This window comes from Macrotis lagotis, chromosome 5, assembly GCF_037893015.1.
Source record: "Macrotis lagotis isolate mMagLag1 chromosome 5, bilby.v1.9.chrom.fasta, whole genome shotgun sequence".
Lineage (NCBI taxonomy): Eukaryota > Metazoa > Chordata > Mammalia > Peramelemorphia > Peramelidae > Macrotis > Macrotis lagotis.
The window spans coordinates 10,484,680-10,503,084 of NC_133662.1; the positions used below are offsets into that span (position 1 = coordinate 10,484,680).

The 18,405-nt window shown below is 38.0% G+C and overlaps 1 protein-coding gene across 3 annotated transcripts in view; it reads left to right on the plus strand.

Annotated features, from left to right (window-relative positions):
* The window catches only part of CMTR1 (cap methyltransferase 1), a 191,556-nt gene continuing 173,151 nt past the window's right edge, over positions 1–18,405 (plus strand). For 2 of the 3 annotated variants that reach the window (XM_074236832.1, XM_074236831.1), the window contains exon 1: positions 1–266. In XM_074236832.1, coding sequence (XP_074092933.1) covers positions 177–266 — 90 coding nt within the window. In that variant the 5' untranslated portion in view covers positions 1–176. The remainder of the gene's footprint in view (positions 267–18,405) is intronic. The other variant, XM_074236836.1, reaches the window with a different exon arrangement.

An 18,405-nucleotide genomic window follows, 5' to 3' on the forward strand; every position in this document is an offset into this window, starting at 1 on the left:
CTGTTATTTAGACATGGCGGCGGCGGCGGCGGTGGAGGCGGCCCCAGTGAGAACGCAGAGGAGGACCGGGCCGGCCCGGTGGCCCGGTCGGAGCCCTGCCTTGTGCTGACTGAGAGCGTGGCCGGGGTTTGGTCCGGGGCCGGAATCGGACCTGGGTCTGTCCGGCCTGGCCGGCCATGGGGGATCCGGGCGGCGGCCTCCGGGCCTGGTGCCTGCGGCGGGTAGGGATGAGCGCCGAATGGCTGCTGCTGGAGGACCGCAGTGAGGTGAGGGGGCGGGCGGGGCCGGGCCGGGGAGGGAGCCCATTGGGGAGCGACTCCACGCGTGTGTCTGGCCGCCTCCGCGCCGGGGCTTCTCTGCGCCCCGGGAGAAGCGGAACTCCAAAAGGGGACAAGGGCAAGGGGCGGCCTTTGAGGAGGCGATAACACGCAAACACACATTTGCAAACAGATTATGTACAGGGTTAAAAGGAATTTGACCGACGCTAGAGTTTAGAGGGACTGGGAAAGGATTCCGGAGGAAGACGGGAATTTAGCTGGGACTTAAAAGAAAGCTGGGAGGAGAATTCCAGACCTGGAGGAGGGCGCTAGGGAAAATGCCAGGTGTCTTATTGGAGAGGGCATTCAGTGTGAACTGGATCCAAGTGTGTGTGGGGGGAAGGGGCAGGAAGGTGTAAGAAAAATAGGTGGGGGTGGGGCTAAGTTATTGATGAACTTGGAGCACTAGAGAATTTTATTTTTAAACCTGGAGATGATAGAGAGCCACTTTGCGGGGGGGGGGGGGGGTGTTATGTGATTAAACCTTTACCCTAGAAAGATTACTTTTGGCAGCTGAGAATGGAAGATAGACTGGAAGAAAAGAGACTTCTGTGACAAAGATCAAGGAGCAGGCTGTTGCAAGAGTCCAGACATGAGATGGTGAGAGCCGGTACCAGGACAGTGTTACAGGAGAGAAGGGGCCAAATTGAAAAGATGTTGCAAAGGTGAAATCCTTGGACCATAGCAGCAGGCCATATACCTTCTAACAAAGATAAGGCTTCAGTTAGCCAAATATTACTCTTCCACAGGTTCTCTTAATCACTGAGATTTTCATCCCCATGGACTTGCCTCCCAGGCAATTTAGTCCATCTTCACTCTTTTGGTGGATACTCCTTCATCCACTCATGCTTTGTGCCTAAAAGCATACTCAGATTTTCACATAGTCCTTTCCTTAAGCCTATCCTTTTTCCTAGAACAAGACAATACTCTTAATTTTTCTTTTTGTTGCCCAACTCCTAGAAAAAACTCACTGACTCTCAAGTCACTTTCTCACTTCAAAACCCTTCTCTCTGGTTCTTGATGCTACCACTCTATTCAGACTACTTAACAATAACCTCTTAATTGTAAAATCTTCCTCCTTGAATTTTCTTCATCTTCTGGCAACCACCCCTTTACTTGGGGATACTCCTTCAATCTCTGATTTTCCTGAAGATGCTCCCACCCCTTTCTCTTTCTGTCTGTACCTTTGAGTTAATCCTGATCCTACTTCCCTTGTCTGACTATCTCTGCTACCCTTGGTGATCTCATTTGTTTCTATGGATTAAAATTTATCTTTATAATTCTTTGGAATTTTTTGTTTTTGGATTAAACATGATTTTATCAATGTATATAAGAAGCTCTTCTTGAGGAAACTCCCTTGATTATTGCAAGTGGGTGGGCACTGAGAAGTGAATTGCCCTTCATACTTATCAGACTTTTGGGTCACTTGAGGAGGAAATTGAATCCAGTTCTTACAGATTCCCAAGCTCATTTCCTATTCATTGTGTTAATGAACTCAGACTATTTTTATTTGTTGTTGTTGTTGGTATTATTATTATTGATAAACCTCTATCAGAAAGGAACTTTTGAGCATCCTTATATTGGTATGTTTTAAAATTATCTCTATATATTATTATTTTTTATTTAATATTCTCATTTTGTACAGTTTTTATACATTAATAAAATATTCTTGTTTAAGAGTAAATGAAATACCCCCTCCCCCCAAAAAATATAGACTTACTTGAGTGATAAAGTAAAGGGAAGAGAAAAAAATTAAAATTAAAAAAAATAATAGTAATAATTGTAGGTATGGCCAGGTGGCACAGTGGATGGAGCACCAGCCCTGGAGCCAGGATCACTCAAGCGCATGTCCGGCCCCATACACCCAACAATCACCTAGCTGTGTGACATGCAACCCACCCCAACCCCACTGCCCTGCATAAACCCAAAAAAGGGGAAAAAAAAGACATAAAATAAAATAGTAATAATAGTAGGGGCAGCTAGGTGGCGGACAAAGCACTGGTCCTTGAGCCAGGAGCACCCAGGTCCAAATCCTTCCTCAGACACCCAATGATCACCCTGCTATGCAGCCCCAGGCAGGCCACACAGCCCCATTTGCCCTTCATCCCCCCCCAAATAATAATAATAATAATAATAATAATAATAATGAAAAATGTGCTTCAGTCTGTGTCCCAACACTACCAACTCTGTTGCGGGTGGATCATATTCTTTATGATAAGTCCATCACAAAAGTCACTTCCATATTTTTCCACCATTGCCATTGCTGATCGCAACTCCCTCCTTTCATATTTCTCCACTACCATGTACTATATTTTCTTTTTTCTTTCACTCTGACTCTGCTGTAGGGTAGCTGAGTGGCACAGCAGACAGATCCCTGGCCCTGGGGACAAGACGCCCTGAGCTCCCATACCACTCCTTAGGCCCAGGATCCACCTGGCCCTATGGTCCCGGACAGGCCATCCAATCCCAGCCCCTTGCAAGAAGTTAAAAACAAAGTGTGTTATATCTGACCACTCTCCCCACATGGTCCATCCTCTCCTCCTTCATTCACACTCCTACCCCTTCCCCCTGTCCCCCCCCTTCTTACTCCAGATGTCTATACCCCATTGAGTATACATGCTGTTTCCTCTCCTAGCCACCACTGATGAGAGTGAAGATTCCCTCATTCCCCCTTACCTTCCCCCCTTCCATATCATTGCAGTAGCTCATTGTAATAAAGAAAAGTCTTATTATATATGAAATTTCTTGGCCTATTCCCCCCCCTCTCCTTTTTCTTTCTCCTACTACATTTCCTTTTTTTCTATTGACTCCATTTTTACACCATATTTTATCTTCAAATTCAGCTTTCTTCTGTGCTTCAACTATAAGAGCTCCTTTTACCTGCTCTGTTAATTGAGAAGGTTCATATGAGTATTATCAGTGTCATTTTTCTATGCAGAAATACATGCAGTTCATCATTATCAAGTCCTTCATATTTTCCCCTTCTCCTCCAATCTCTATGGTTTACCTGAGTCCTATATTTGAAAATCAGACCTTCTGTTCAGCTCTGGCTGTTCCAACAGGAACATTTGAAATTCCCCTGGTTCATTGAAAGTCCATCTTTTCCCCTGGAAGAGGACATTCAGTTTTGCTGGGTAGTTGATTCTCGGTTGCATTCTAAGCTCTTTTGCCTTCCGGTATATTATATTCCAAGCCTTACGAGCTTCCAATGTAGCTGCTGCTAAGTCCTGTGTGATCCTGACTGCAGCTCCATGATATTTGAACTGTGTCCTTCTGGCTGCTTGTAATATTTTCTCTTTGACTTGGGAGTTCTGGAATTTGGCTATAATATTCCTAGGGGTTGGTTTTTTGGAATCTCTTTCTATTTTGCCCTCTGTTTCTAGGATATCAGGGCAATTTTCCTGTAGTAATTCTTTGAAAATGATGTCCAGGCTCTTTTCCTGATCATGACTTTGAGGTAGATTTTTAAGCAGGTTATGAAATTCTATATTTTTAAGTTTAAGTGTACAGATAGCGTTTTTATGGATGACAGACTTTTTTGGCAGCAAAAGCTTTGTTCTAAATATCCTAGTAATAATGGCTTCATGTTATCATGTGCTAAAATAATATCTCAATGCACAATATATACTTAGGGTGAAGTTACTCATTTAAAAAAGAGAATGAGGTGACTAGGTGGCGCAGTGGACAGAGCACCTGCCCTGGAGTCAAGAGTACCTGAGTTCGAATCCAGCCTCAGACACTTAATAATTACCCAGCTGTGTGGCCTTGGGCAAGCCACTTAAAGCCATTGCCTTGCAAAAACCTAAAAAAGAAAAAAAAAGAGAGAGAGAGAGAATAGATAACGCCATTTTAAAAAATTTTCATGATCATAGCTTTGTAGATTTATAACTAGAAGGGACAATTTTCAAGTCCAACCCTCTTATTTTACAAATAAGGAAACTGAAGTCTAGAGAATTTAAGTGGTTCACACAATTTCAGAGTACCATCATCCTGATTGATTTCACATCAGTTCTTCACTGTAAGAATCTCCTGATTAGACTCCGTATTTTAGTTCATCCTCAGCACAGCTGACAAAATAGGTTGTTGAGCACATGTCACTCTAAAACCTTTAGTGGCGCTGTTAGTATAAAATGCAGAGTCCTCATCTTGTAAGACCTCTACATTCCTTATTTCATATTTTCTTCCTTTTCTCCCCTCTTATATTCCAGCCACTGAATTACAATTGGCTATTCTTTAAATCTTGACATATCTCCTCCTGGCCCCTTCTGCATTTTTACAAACTTAGCATTTAATTGTACTCTGGCTCTTATTTTTCTTCAGGCCTCTTTCCAGCAACCCCAATCTTCTCTCACAAGTATACATTGTCAGTGCTGCCTTCCTCCTCTTAATTATATTAGATTGACTTATCATGTATATATTCACTCTTTTAATTTATTGTAAACTTCTTCAAGTAGGACTCTTCTGTTTTTGAATCTGTTAATCTGACAGAGTGCCTTTGCCATAGGTAGTCGCTTAGGATTTGAATTGAATTGAGACTACTTCTCCTTCAGGACAACTGCATATTAGTCACTTAATGGGATACAAATATGAATAAGAAACAAACCTTTCCCTGAAGGAACCTATTTTGAAGTAGAGTAGATAAATGTGTTTAGATAACTATAGATGGGGTTGGAGTGGAGATGGGAAATAGGGCTAAACAAGTTCTGAGTGAGTAGGTAATGTTACATAAAGAAGTGGGATGTGTGAGTGGATTATACAGGAGAAAATATGCCTGAACTTGAGATAGATGGTAACTGAGACTGGGACTAGATGGAGCTGGCCCTTAGACTGCTGAGCTAAGCAAGAAATATGGAGGGCAGGGCAGTAGGTGGCACAGTAGATAGTGTACCAACCCACGAGTCAGGAGAAATATGGAAAGGGTGCAGGATTGGAAGAAGAAAAGATAAAAGGGAGAGTTGGATCAATTAAAGAATAAATATCAGTACTTTAGATACTTTAGAGGATTGCAGACATATAAAGATGGATTCTTAATCTCAAGGAGCTTAAATTTTAGAGGGGAGTGACATTCAAAAAGAATAGGGAGAAGGAGAAATAGAAACATACTGGGTATAAAGTTGAGAGAATGAAAAGGGTCATTGAAGTAAGATTAATAGATAATAGTTTTAAATTTTGTATAAAGTATGAAATACTTATGACAAGAAAATTGGTTTTTTTACATGAAATATTTCTGATAAAAATGTAATAACTAAGCAAATATATGTGCAAAAATCAGAAACTTCCCTATTCACCCCCATACATGAGGATTTGATGCATTTAAATTTTTTTCAAAATGAGAAATACACATATTTGTTGTGGCTTGCTTCACCTTGAGGCCCACAGCAACGACCTGACGACCTCCTTCCCGGAGGAGAGCTGAAAATAAGGAGTCAAGCCACCACTGCCTTATGCTTCCAGCTCAATTTTATTACTGCTTAGCTTCTACGTATATACTGTTAGGTCTTCCGGGGTAGAACAAAGAATAATGAGGTAATGGGGGGGGGGTGCACAAGCAGATTGTACATGCAGCATCTTGACTTACAGGATAAGGGGGTACATTAGGGGGGAGCTCATAAAACACAGCTTTGTCTTGTGCCCTTGGGCTGTGGGGTGGAATGTCCAGCTCCCAAGAACTCCAGTGGCAAGCCAGCTCCTGCCAGGTGGCAGTCCCTTAGAATAGCCTGTGTTCCCACACATATTTAATAATCGTGAACAAATAAGCCATTAAGAATAGAAATGCAAATTCAAACAACTGTGGTTTTGCCCTGGGCCCATAAAATGGGCATAGATGATAAAAGGTAGAAATTATCAGTGTTGAGCAGACACAATTTTAGGGAAGCTAAGAACTGAACTAATCATTTTAGAAAGCAATTTTATATTATGGTAGAAAAGTGACTAAACAATTCATACCCTTTGAATTTAGTGTGGTGCCAGTATCATATACATGAAAGTTATTTGTTGACACTTAACTGATTTATAATTTAAAATAGTTTTAATAGGGGTGGCTAGGTGGTGCAGTGGATAGAGCACTGGCCTGGAGTCAGGAGGACCTGAGTTCAAATGTGACCTCAGACACTTAATTACCTAGCTGTGTGTTCTTGGGCAAGCCACTTAACCCCATTTGCCTTGCAAAAACCTAGAAAAAAAATAGTTTTAATAAAGAGCAGACCAGATATAGCAATATGTTCATGATGATCTTTCAGTTGTACAAAACTAGAGAATAGCTTAACAGATTGATCTAATGCAATAAAAAAGACAAATATGAGGAATTTAGGAAATATAGAAAGACTTGAACAAATTGAGAATTGATATAAGGTGGAGAAAGAACCTAGAGAAAAGTACACAATAATGTAAATGAAAACAACACTAAGGCAGTCTGTAGCTGATTATTTGCAAATGACTGTTCTTCAAACAGATGTTATACTTCCTCTTGTTAGTAAGGGATAGAATGTTATATATTCTGTCCATTCCATGACTTTTTCAGTTGGTTTTGCTTAACTGCTTTTTTTTTTTTTGCAAACATAAGAGTATAATGGGTAATCACTAGTGTAAAAAAAAAGAAATTAAGCTCATAAAAAGAATACTTTAAATTTCTTCCATCTCTCCTTTCCCTCCAAAATTGAATGTTTTGGATACTTCATTTTATATACTTGACCTAGTTTGTTTGAAAGCTAGTTATATTACTTTGATCTTTGATACAATGGAAAGTATACTAGATTTGGAGTCAGAGGACCTCTTTCAGTAAACATTTATAAATAGTAGGCATATTAACTTCTTAGTATGTGACAAGTACTAGGCACAATACAGTCTTGATCTCATGGAACTCTAATTTGAATGGTGGAGATAACATGCTCGTAACTATTTACAAAAAAGTTATAGAGAATAAAGTGGAGATAATCAGTAGCGAAGAATGGGTTTTATCTGGAACATCAGGACAAGCCAATAAGTAGAGATGAGGAGAACATTCCATGCATGGAGGACAGCTAGTAAAAATGTCCAGAAATAAGAGGAGATAGAATGTCTTATCGGAAAAATAGATAAGAGGGGAAAAGACTGGAAGGAGGTAATGAAATGTGATTATATGAAGGACTTTGAATGCCAAATAGGATATTATACTTGATCTTGTAGAGGACAAGGAGTCACTGGATAGTTTATTGACTAGGGAGGTGATATGGCAGATTGGTGCTCCAGAAAAATCACTTTGATGACTGAGTGGAGGATGTACTGCTATAGGGAGAGAGTCCAGTCTTCAGGCTATTGCAGTAATGAGGAATAAGGCAATAAGCACTTGCAGTGCACCAAGGTTATGGCAGTATTGTAAGAAAAGAGGAGGGCTTTGCCAGAGATAAAATTTCTCATGAAGTTAAATTCAGCAGGATTTAACACTGGATTGGGATTGGATGAGGGGAGGGTAAGAGAGGAAGGAAGGAAGGAAGGAAGGAAGGAAGGAAGGAAGGAAGGAAATATTTATTAAGCCTCCACTATGTATGGGCAATGTGCTATGTATTTTTCATTTTGTTTTTTTCAAGGTAATGGGGTTAAGTGACTTGCCCAAAGTCACAGTGTCTGAGGTCCAATTTGAATTCAGGTCCTCCTGACCTCAGGACCAGTACTCTGTCCACTCCTCCACATAGCTGCTACTGTTACATACTTTAACAATATCTCATTTGATCCTCATTATAGTCTTTTGAGGTGGTGCTATTCCATTTTAACAGTTGAGGAAATAGAGGCAAAGATTAAGTGACTTGACTAGGGCACAGGACACATTTGTAGTACTGTCTGTGGCAGGATTTGAACTCTGGTCATCCTGACTCCAGACCACTGTACCACCTAGTTTATGAGTCAAAGTTTTGAGCCTTAGTGTTTGAGAAGATAATACTAAGAAAGTTAGGATTTGGGGAGGGTTTAGGGGGAAAGATAATGAGTTCAGTTTTGGATGTGTTGAATTAAAATGTTTACAAGACATTCAGTTTGAGATGTCCAGTAAGTATTTGGCTGTGTGAATCTGGAGTTCAGATAGAGTAGAATGGAATAAATAAATCTGAAAATCTTCAGCATAGATATATTAATTGAATCCATGGGAGTTGTTGAGATCACCAAGTGAAATATTAGAGAGGTATAAGGGGTTGAAGATATGAGTCCTCTATGTGATTGATGATCCAGAAAAGTAGGTAGCTCAGGTAGGTAGGGGAACTGGGTTAGAATGGTGTCATGAAAACCTAGAGCAGAGAGAATGTTCAATAGTGTCAAAACCTGTAGAGATTATTCAAGAAGGGTGAGGACTGAGAAAAACTCATTAGATTTGGCAGTTAAGAGATCATTGCTAACATTGGAGAGAACAGTTTCAGTTAAATGATAAAGTTGAAAACCAAAATACAGAGATTTAAGAAGAGTGAGAGAGGGGCAGCTAGGTGGTGTACAGTGGATAGAGCACCTGCCCTGGAGTCAGGAGTGCCTGAGTTCAAATCCCCCCTCAGGCACTTAATAATTACCTAGCTGTGTGGCCTTGGGCAAGCCACTTAACCCCATTTGCCTTAAAAAAAAACCCTAAAAAAAAGAGAGAATGAGGACAGGAAATGAAGTACTGATTATAGATAACCCACTCAAGAGAGTTAGCCATAAAATGAAGATCTAGAATTATAGGGGAGACTTAGGGATCAGGATCAGATGGGGATTTTTTTTTTTTGAGGTTAGGAGAGGGGGCAGCTAGGTGGCGTAGTGGATAAAGCACCGGCCCTGGAGTCAGGAGTCCCTGGGTTCAAATCCGGTCTCAGACACTTAATAATTACCTAGCTGTGTGGCCTTGGGCAGGCCACTTAACCCCACTTACCTTGAAAAAACCTAAAAAAAAAAGAGGTTAGGAGAGAGACGTGGGAATGTTAGTAGGCAGTAGGGAAGTGGCCAATAGGCAGTAATAGATTGAAGAAAAGTGAGAGTGGGTGTGACAGAGAGGACCTGGGTTCAAAACTTGGCTCTGCTACACTTCTGGATTACTTTGGACAAGTTATTTCATCCTTAGTTTCGGGGGTCCAGCCTCCGTGGGGTTCTTGGAACCTGACAGGAGGGATAGAGTCGGCGAAATGAGTTGAGTCAACAAGTGGGTATAGGCAGGAGCAGGTTGACTGACTGTCAGCTGCTTGGATTTATTTTTATAGTTTAAGAATCATGTATGTTGCAAGCAAGCAAGCTGAGATCATTTCCTTGGTTACAAGAGTGTACAATTTTCATCAGCAATCATAGTTCATATGGTTACAAGTTTTAATCATGTGATTACAAGTTTAAGTAATAATCATATAGTTAATTAATTTCTTATCCCTACTCGGACCATGATGACCTTAACCTGTCTGTTACCATATTTATTACTACATTGTATAATTGTTAATTCATTTAGAGTTATTAATTAAGCAGTTCTTTTAATGGAAAGTTTTTAATATTTTTTGTGTAAGTAATATTTTTTAATACACTTCCTTAACAGTCTGTAGTGAGGGTCTTTATGCTTGTCCACCCATCCATTAACTCTTACAATAACCAATTTTTCTTTCTGGCCTAGTTGGTAGAAGCCACAGTTTCTGTGATTTTATTCTTTCCCATGAAACTAAGGCTGCTGGAGTTCACACATCGGTCACCTGTACTATTTTCTCACTATCTTTTTCATATATTCCTGTGTATGGTAAGGGGGGCAAAACTATTAATTTCCTTGGAATTCTATCTGACCCATCTTGTATCTGTTTTCCCTGTATATATTCTGACATCTCCTTGGAATTCCCAGTGTTGGGTTTTCCAGAGATTTCATAATGTTGAAGCCTTTTGTATGCCTCAGAGAGAGGCAGTCCTGTTAAATTTGGACAGAGTTTACAATTTGTTTTATTCAAGGAATTTTTCTGAAATCCTTCCTTTATAGTCATTCCAGTATTAGGGTGAGTAAATATTGTAATCAATAATAAACCTATAAATATTGGTATGCATGAAATCCCTATATATTTATTGAAGAAGGAAATGTTGTTCCATCAGGCAATGTGACTGCCTTGAGTCTTCTTGCTGTGACTGTGTCAAACAGCTTAGAGACCCTGGCTTCCAACACTTAGTCTCTTTATCTGTAAGGAAGAGATTGTGTGTGAGTTTTAGTCTCTTTATCTGTAAGGAAGAGATTGTGTGTGAGTTTTTTTTACTAGACTATTCTTTCCAGTTCTAAATTTATGATTCTATGATCTATCATGTGGTTCACATTGCAATCTATCTTTGCCACCTTATCTTAGACAGCTTTTGTTCATATTATCCCATATATACTCTATAAAGAGATTGAACAAATACTATAGAGGTTTTTTTCAGGACTTTCAATGTTCCATGCTTAAAGCCTTTTTCTGGACATTGCTTAGAAACCATTGGAGCATCCATGCTATGATTGGTTATTTCTTTTTTTTTAAGGTTTTTGCAAGACAAATGGGGTTAAGTGGCTTGCCCAAGGCCACACAGCTAGGTAATCATTAAATGACTGAGGTCAGATTGGTCCTGCTGACTCTAGGGCCGGTGCTCTATCCACTGCGCCACCTAGCCACCCTGGCATTGGTTATTTCTTGCTTTCACTACATGATCAGCCCACTTTCTTTTCATACATCACACACTTTAAGGATCTTCTTTGCACTTCTTCATTAGAAATGTGTCCTATCCTGCTTATGCTCACTGTGTTCTTTCCATTGCTATTTTGATATCTCTCATCTTAAATTCTTTGGTGATTGTTATTTTTTAGTATTTGTTATTTTTTGATTCAGATCATCAGATAACCTTCCAGAGATGATGTTCAGTTTTTCAGTTGTATCCTACTCTGTGACTTCCATTTAGGATTTCCTTCTCCAGCTTATTTTACAAATGACTAAACTGTGGCAAACAGGCTAAGTGACCAGTCTAGTATCATGTGACACAACTAATTAGCAGTGATATAAGGGATCTTAGAACAGTGCAAGCAGTGGAATCTGAGCTTTTGGAATGCTGCATACACTTTTGAGGTAGTTCTTTTGTCATTTGGTTTTGCCAGCAAGTAAGGGTTCAGAAGTCAGGAGCAAGTTGACTTTGTTGAGAAATGCCTGATATTAGTTTAACAAAAGACATCACTAAAACTTACAGAGAGGAGAGACTTGAGGTATTTATAAAGCATAGCTCGATTTCCTATAGACAAACCAAGTCATTCTCTTTTTTTATTTTTCATTTTTGGGCTGGACTCATTCACAGTGTTTGACTTAGATATATGCTTTGATAAATCAGCTCTTATTGTCTCTCTGAACATAGGTATCCTTCATCCACTTGGTTTTTCCTTACACATCTTTCTTAGGAGCTGAGGCTTGATGAAAATAGCACAATTTCATCTGCAAATGGTAACATATGGAAACCACTTGCCACAATAACCATAAGAATCTAGAAACTACTTCATCTAGAAAACATTTGATTTTTTTTCCTAAGCAGAGCAGTATGGCAACTAAGAATAATAGCTGTATGAAAAGTTTATTTCTAAAATATTAAGAGGAGAATAGTGGAAGGTTGACATATATTATCTCAATAATGAGAAACAGTATAGGAAAAAACAAATGTATAGAAAACTTTACAAGATACCTCATTCTAAGCATTCCTAGGATATTTGGAAAGGAAGACCAATAGATAAAAAACGAAGAAAGATCTGTCAGCAAGAATTTACTACATTACTGTGACATGTCAAACATTGTAAGGAGTACTGGGAATACAACAACAAAAACAGAAATAGTCTCTGCATTCAAGGAATTTGAATTGTATTGGAAATAACATGTACACCAGAGACATCAAACTTAAGACCTATAGAACTCTGGCTGTGCAGCTGAACCAATTTAAAATGTAATTGAGGACTGTTTAGTAAAATAAAAATACAATATAGATAATATTAATTTGTGGTTTTTAAAAGTCAACATATGGCCTCACAGATCTGTTTCTATTTGAACTCAACATCACTGTTTTATGCACAAATAATTATATAGATGAAGAGGTATAAAGCAATTTTGGTGTGAAGAGGGAGGGGTGGGAGTCACTGGTAGCTAGAGCAGTCAGGAAAAGCCTTATAAAATATGACACCTTTTGCTGATTACAACTCCAGTGCTCTGTTTACAGAGTTACGGTTGGTCCTGGTCAGTTTTGATGCATTTTTTAGAATTTAAGAGAGATCCATTCCCAGATTATGTGAAGAAGTATACAAAAAACTTGGGAGGAAAAGCTTAAAACTTGTTACCCCTAAAAGGAAACCAAGAAAATAGTCATTGTTGACTTCTCTGTCTCCTCTCCTATCTCAGTAACATATTAAAGAAAATAATGTGTACTTTGATTAATGGTAAGAGAAGAGTTTTTATTACTCTAGTTAAAAAGACTTGATTAGCACACATTATTAGTTTCATATCTTCTCAGTTTCTTTCAATAGTATTTGGTGGAGTTGTGAACTGATCCAAATATTTGGGAGAGCAGTTCTTTTTGGAGTGGCAAAGAATTGGAAATTAAAGGGCTGCCCATCAATTTGGGGAATGGCTGAACAAGTTATGGTGTATGAATACTATAGAATACTATTGTTTTATAAGAAACAGTAATGTGTATAATGTTCTCTTGGTTGTGCTCACTTCATTCAATATCAGTTCATGCAAGTTTTTCCATGCTTTTTATAGAACAATGGTATTCATATACCATAACCTCTTCAATTCATCGCCACTCCAAAAAGAACTGCTGTAAATATTTTTATACTTGTGGTCTTTATCTTTTTTTTTTATCTCTTTGGAGTATAGTGATATTTCTGGATCAAAAAGTATACACAGTATCTAAAAAAAAGAAAAAGTATGCACAGTTTTATTACCCTTTGGTCATAGTTCCAAATTGCTCTCCCAAATATTTGGATCAGTTCAAAACTCCACCAATAGTACATCAGTGTCCCAGTTTCCCCACATCCTCTCCAACATCAATCATTTTCTTGTATTTTGTCACTTTAGCCTTTTCGATATGTATGAGGTTGTACCTCAGAATTGTTTTACTTTGCTCTAATCAGTAATGATTTGGTGCATTTTTTTTCCATTTCCTTAGCTGACAATTACCTGTTTATATAAGTTGACAATTTATCAACTGAAAAATGAATTGTATTCTTATAAATTTGACTCAGTTCTTTCTATATTTTAGAAATGAGTCCTTAATCAGAAACACTAGCTGTGAAAATTGTTTCCCAGTTTTCTGCATTTCTGCATTCCTTTCCAGTCTTGGTGGCATTGGTTTTGTTTGTGCAAAAGCTTTTTAATTTAATTATTAATTTTGTTTATAAACTGTTCACCCCTCCATAGATCTTTCAGATAAACTATTGGCTTATGTCATCACCCTTTATGTCTTCAAACCTGTCCCATTTGAACTTATCTTTGTAGAGGGTGTGAGATGTTGGTTTATGCCTAGTTTTTGCCAAATTATTTTCCAGTTTTCCCAGTTCTTATCCCAGTAGCTCAAGTCTTTGGATCTATCAAATAGTAGTAGATTACTGTAGTGATTTGCTACTGTTATTGTTGTCCTTAATTTATTACACAAATCCACTTCTTTATTTCTTAGCCAGTACTAGATAGTTTTGATGACTGCCATTTTATACTATAGTTTTAGATCTAATACAGTTAGGTCATCCATCTTTGCATTTTTTTTCTTTAATTCCCTTTATATTTTTTATCTTTTTTTCCTCCGGATGAATTTTGTTTCTATTTTTTCTGTCTCTGTAGAAGTTTAATAGTTTAATTGTTTTGATACTAATAAGTAAATTAATTTAGGTAGAATTGTCATTTTTATTATATTAGCTCGGTATACCCATGAGCAAATGACATTTTTCCAGTTGTTTAGATCTACGGATATCTGTGTGAAAAGTGTTTTGTTATTATTCAACACATTTTTTACCTTGTTTCTTCTAAGACCATAGCATATTTTTACAAAGAATAATTGTATGGACTATGGGGAGGGAGGGAAAACCACCTCTGAATTATTTTAAAGTGGTATTTTGGGACAAGTAAAATTTCTTTTTTTTCTAGGATTTGTTCAGTGTTAAAATGTTTCCTATGGCTCAGTGTTTCCAAATACTCTTATTATTAGTTTCCTCCATGAACTAACATGTAACCACCAATCATGTAATCATCCTGTAATACCTCTCTATGTGAAGCCTAGAGCCAATTAAAAAATAACAGAGAATTTAGGAAAGGGCTTTAGACTAAAGGCTCACTTAGCTCTTGGGTGTGCCTCAAAAGCTCCCCATGGACACTTTGGTCTGAAAGAGCTCTCTTCTCTGCACAGGAAAGAAATGGAACTGAATGAATAAGAAATTGAATAAATAGCTTTTCCATAAAACAGGCAACCCAAGTCCCCAAGAAAGTGTCTTCATAGGGTCGGCTAGGTGGCTCAGTGGATAGAGCACCAGCTCTGGAGTCAGGAGAGCCTGAGTTCAAATGTGGCCTCAGAAGCTTAATAATTACCTAGCTGTGTGATCTTGGGCAAATCACTTAACCCTAATGCCTTGCAAAAACTAAGGGGAAAAATAAGAAAATGTCTTCATTACTGAGCTTCCTTCTTTTCCCTTTTTAATGATTATCCAAAAGAAATAAATATTGGGTGCTCCTTTCCTTTTTGGTTTTCATTCTTGGCCTTTTTTAGAATACCTCTTTTAAGGGGTCTCAAGACCAAGTGTACAAAGAGATTCCCTTCCTAGTTAGGATCACTCACGTTGTAATAATGACTAGAGAAATTATGACACCTAAGGTAAGGTAAATGCTGCACATGTGGGACGTTTCCACTCTGGGTCCCCATTGATTGGTTCTTTTCAGTAAAAACAGAGGTAAACAATTTTTTCTTCCATTTGTTTTGTGAAACTCCTTTACACTATTAAACATTATTGAGGACTACCCAAAGAGCTTTTGCTTATATGGATTTATAATAATCAATATTTATTTTGTTAAATTTCATAAATTCTCTTTGAGCTGTTCATCAGTAAACCAGTATATATAACAAGACATTTCAAAGTGCAGTTTGTTTCACTCCAAGTAATGTCTGTGTACTATACAATTAGGCTGGTAATACTTATACATTCTACTGTTCTCATAATCCAGGAGAAAAAAGAGTAATACTTATTGGTCTGCATAGAACAAAGGAAAGATGTACTTGTTAAAACAAAAGAGGATTCTTTTCTGTTCAAAAGAAGAAATGTCTCTATTAGCATAGTCATTGACATGAATTTAAAGGAATCTATACTTCTCTTTGACAGAATAAAGGAAGCCCATTTCCTTGAATTCTCCAATTTTTCTTTGCATGATAAAAATCTTTTGTAGGAAACTGTGGACCCTTGTTATTTTATTTAATGACATAATTTCCTCATCTGCAAAATGTAGGCATTGCTTCTTCCAGTTTTAAATTTATGATCTAAGGGCCCTTTCCAATTTTAAATTTATGATCCTTTTAAGTTTTTCTAGATGACTAATTTGGTGGTGTAGTGTCTGGGATAAGGAGAGATTAAAGGAAGATTGACCAAATTAGAAGTCAATATAAGATTCTATAGGGCGGCTAGGTGGCGTAGTGGATAAAGCCTTGGAGTCAGGAGTACCTGGGTTCAAATCCAGTCTCAGACACTTAATAATTACCTAGCTGTGTGGCCTTAGGCAAGTCACTTAACCCCGTTTGCCTCACAAAAACCTAAAAAAAAAGATTCTATGAACAAAATAATACAGCCCTAGAATTACATGGCAGTGATGGGGCAGAACAAATTTAAGACATTACTCTTTCAATTGATATTGCTTTGTACTTTAGTATTTGATGGGTCTGTGATTTTATTGGTGTCATTAACTCTGCAGATGGCAGTTTGCAACTTGCAGCTTATTAAGAGACAGAATAACCTGGGTCATGAATTTATACCTTTTCCATTGATTGAGAAAATTGTTTATTGATAAAATTTCCATTAAATCAATAATGTGTTTATTTTCTTATTTTTATTTTTTTTTGCAAGGCAAACGGGGTTAAGTGGCTTAAATAATGTGTTTAATTGAATTTATATCATCAATCAGAACAATATCTCTATACATTTGAAAAATACTACTACAAGATATGACTTCCATCCAACTTTTCAGCCTTATTTCATTCAAACTGCTACTCTTTATGAACTCTGTTGCAGACCACCTGAACTGTTTTCTGAATTCTACCACCTCTCATCATTCACACAAACTATTTCCCATATCTGAAAGACATTTGCTTTTTCACCTCTACCTCTAAGAAGCTTGATCTTCCTTCTGGACTCAGTTTAGCTTGGTTTCTTAAAGTTGATTAGGGACTTAAAGCTGGAAGTAATCTCAGAGATCTTCTAATCCAACCCTTTCTATTACAGATGAAGAAACTGAAAGCTTGAGATATAAAATGACAAAGTAAATTAGCATTTGAACCCAGACTCTCTTGACACCAAATCCAGAATCATTTCATTACATTTTTATTTACCTTTTTGTTAATGAACACCTACTCATTTATCCTTGTACTATTCCAATTGATGTACACATTTTATTTCCCCATAGAATGTAAGATCCTTGAGGGCCAGAAATATAGCATGTAGTGGACATAGTAAATTTTAAATTTTTTTAAAAATTTAAGGCAGTGGGGTTAAGTGACTTGCCCAATGTCACATAGGTAGGCAATTGTCTGAGGTCACATTTGAACTTAGGTCCTCCTGACTCTAGGACCTATCTTTTATTCACTGTGCTACCTAGCTGCCCCCATGGTAAATTTTTGAAAAATTTAGTTGTTAATGAGTATTCTTCATGATCTTTTGTGGATTATGGTGGTCCCCACCTGCCTCAATGCCACTCCAGTTGGTCAGGTTTCAGATTAGGATGGAATGAGACACTTGTACTATTGAAAGTTATATTGGCTCAATATCCCATTGTTCCCTGTTTATCAATCAATCAATCAATCATTGGGAGACTTTTCTGGAGGAGTCATTCAACCTCTTAAACTTGTTGTATTACCTGCTCTTTGTCACATACTTCTCCATGCACATTGTCACTGTTATAAATGAATGAAAAGAAAACCCTGCTAGAGTGAGAGAAAATTGTACGTTTTATTCACCAACCTTGGGAGATGCACCTTACAAGATACTGGTACCTCACTCCTAGGCATGAGGCACACCTTAGTCTCAGGAGTTAGGCAATTTATTTTCCTCAGAAACTCTTTCCTCTCCCTCTTGCAATGCAATGTATGATATGCTAAAGAATCCCAGGGGTGTGTGGGTTAATATTCATTTACCTAATTGAGCAAACTCTGTAGCATTAGGTCAAGATCTCTAGGTCACTCTTGACCGTAGGGCTTTGGTATCCCTGGAATGTGATTAGGTAGACTCTTCCAGTCTTGTGATTGGCTGGGCCATTTCCCCTTTGTAATGGATCCCTTAAGGGCTCCCCTCCACACCCTGTGAAGATCAACACCTTAAATTTCTCACAGTCACATTCTTGCTACCATGGGAGAGGGGTGGGACTGAGATGCAATGGTCCAACTTCTTTTGCTGAGGAGGCCCTAGATTATTTTAAATTTACCTTTAAAAATCATCCCTACCTTGAAGCCCTTGATGATTTTCAGTGAACAGTCAACATTGCTACCTTGGCATACTTTATAATAAAATATTTTAAATTTCCTTTGTCCTGAATTTGACTCCTTAATTAGGATGAAAAGCCCAAAGGAAGAATTTTCCTCTTTAACAGTACCGCATATAATTTGAAACAACAGAGTTCTACTTAACATCACATGGAAAGAATATTCACCTAGGAAACAACATTATTTCAAGAAATAACTCTTCTGATACTATGTTTATCATGATGGCCTGTCCAACATTATGTCCAACTGTAAGAGCTTCTGATTTTTTTTTTTTGCACTGGGCTCTGGTAATTTAGATTATCAAGGAAATGTTTCAAGTTTTAGTTTCCTGGAGCAATAAAATCTCAAGAATGGCTTCATTACTTTTTGCAGAGGTGGGGACAAGGGGACTAGTTAATTTACATAGCAAGGACTT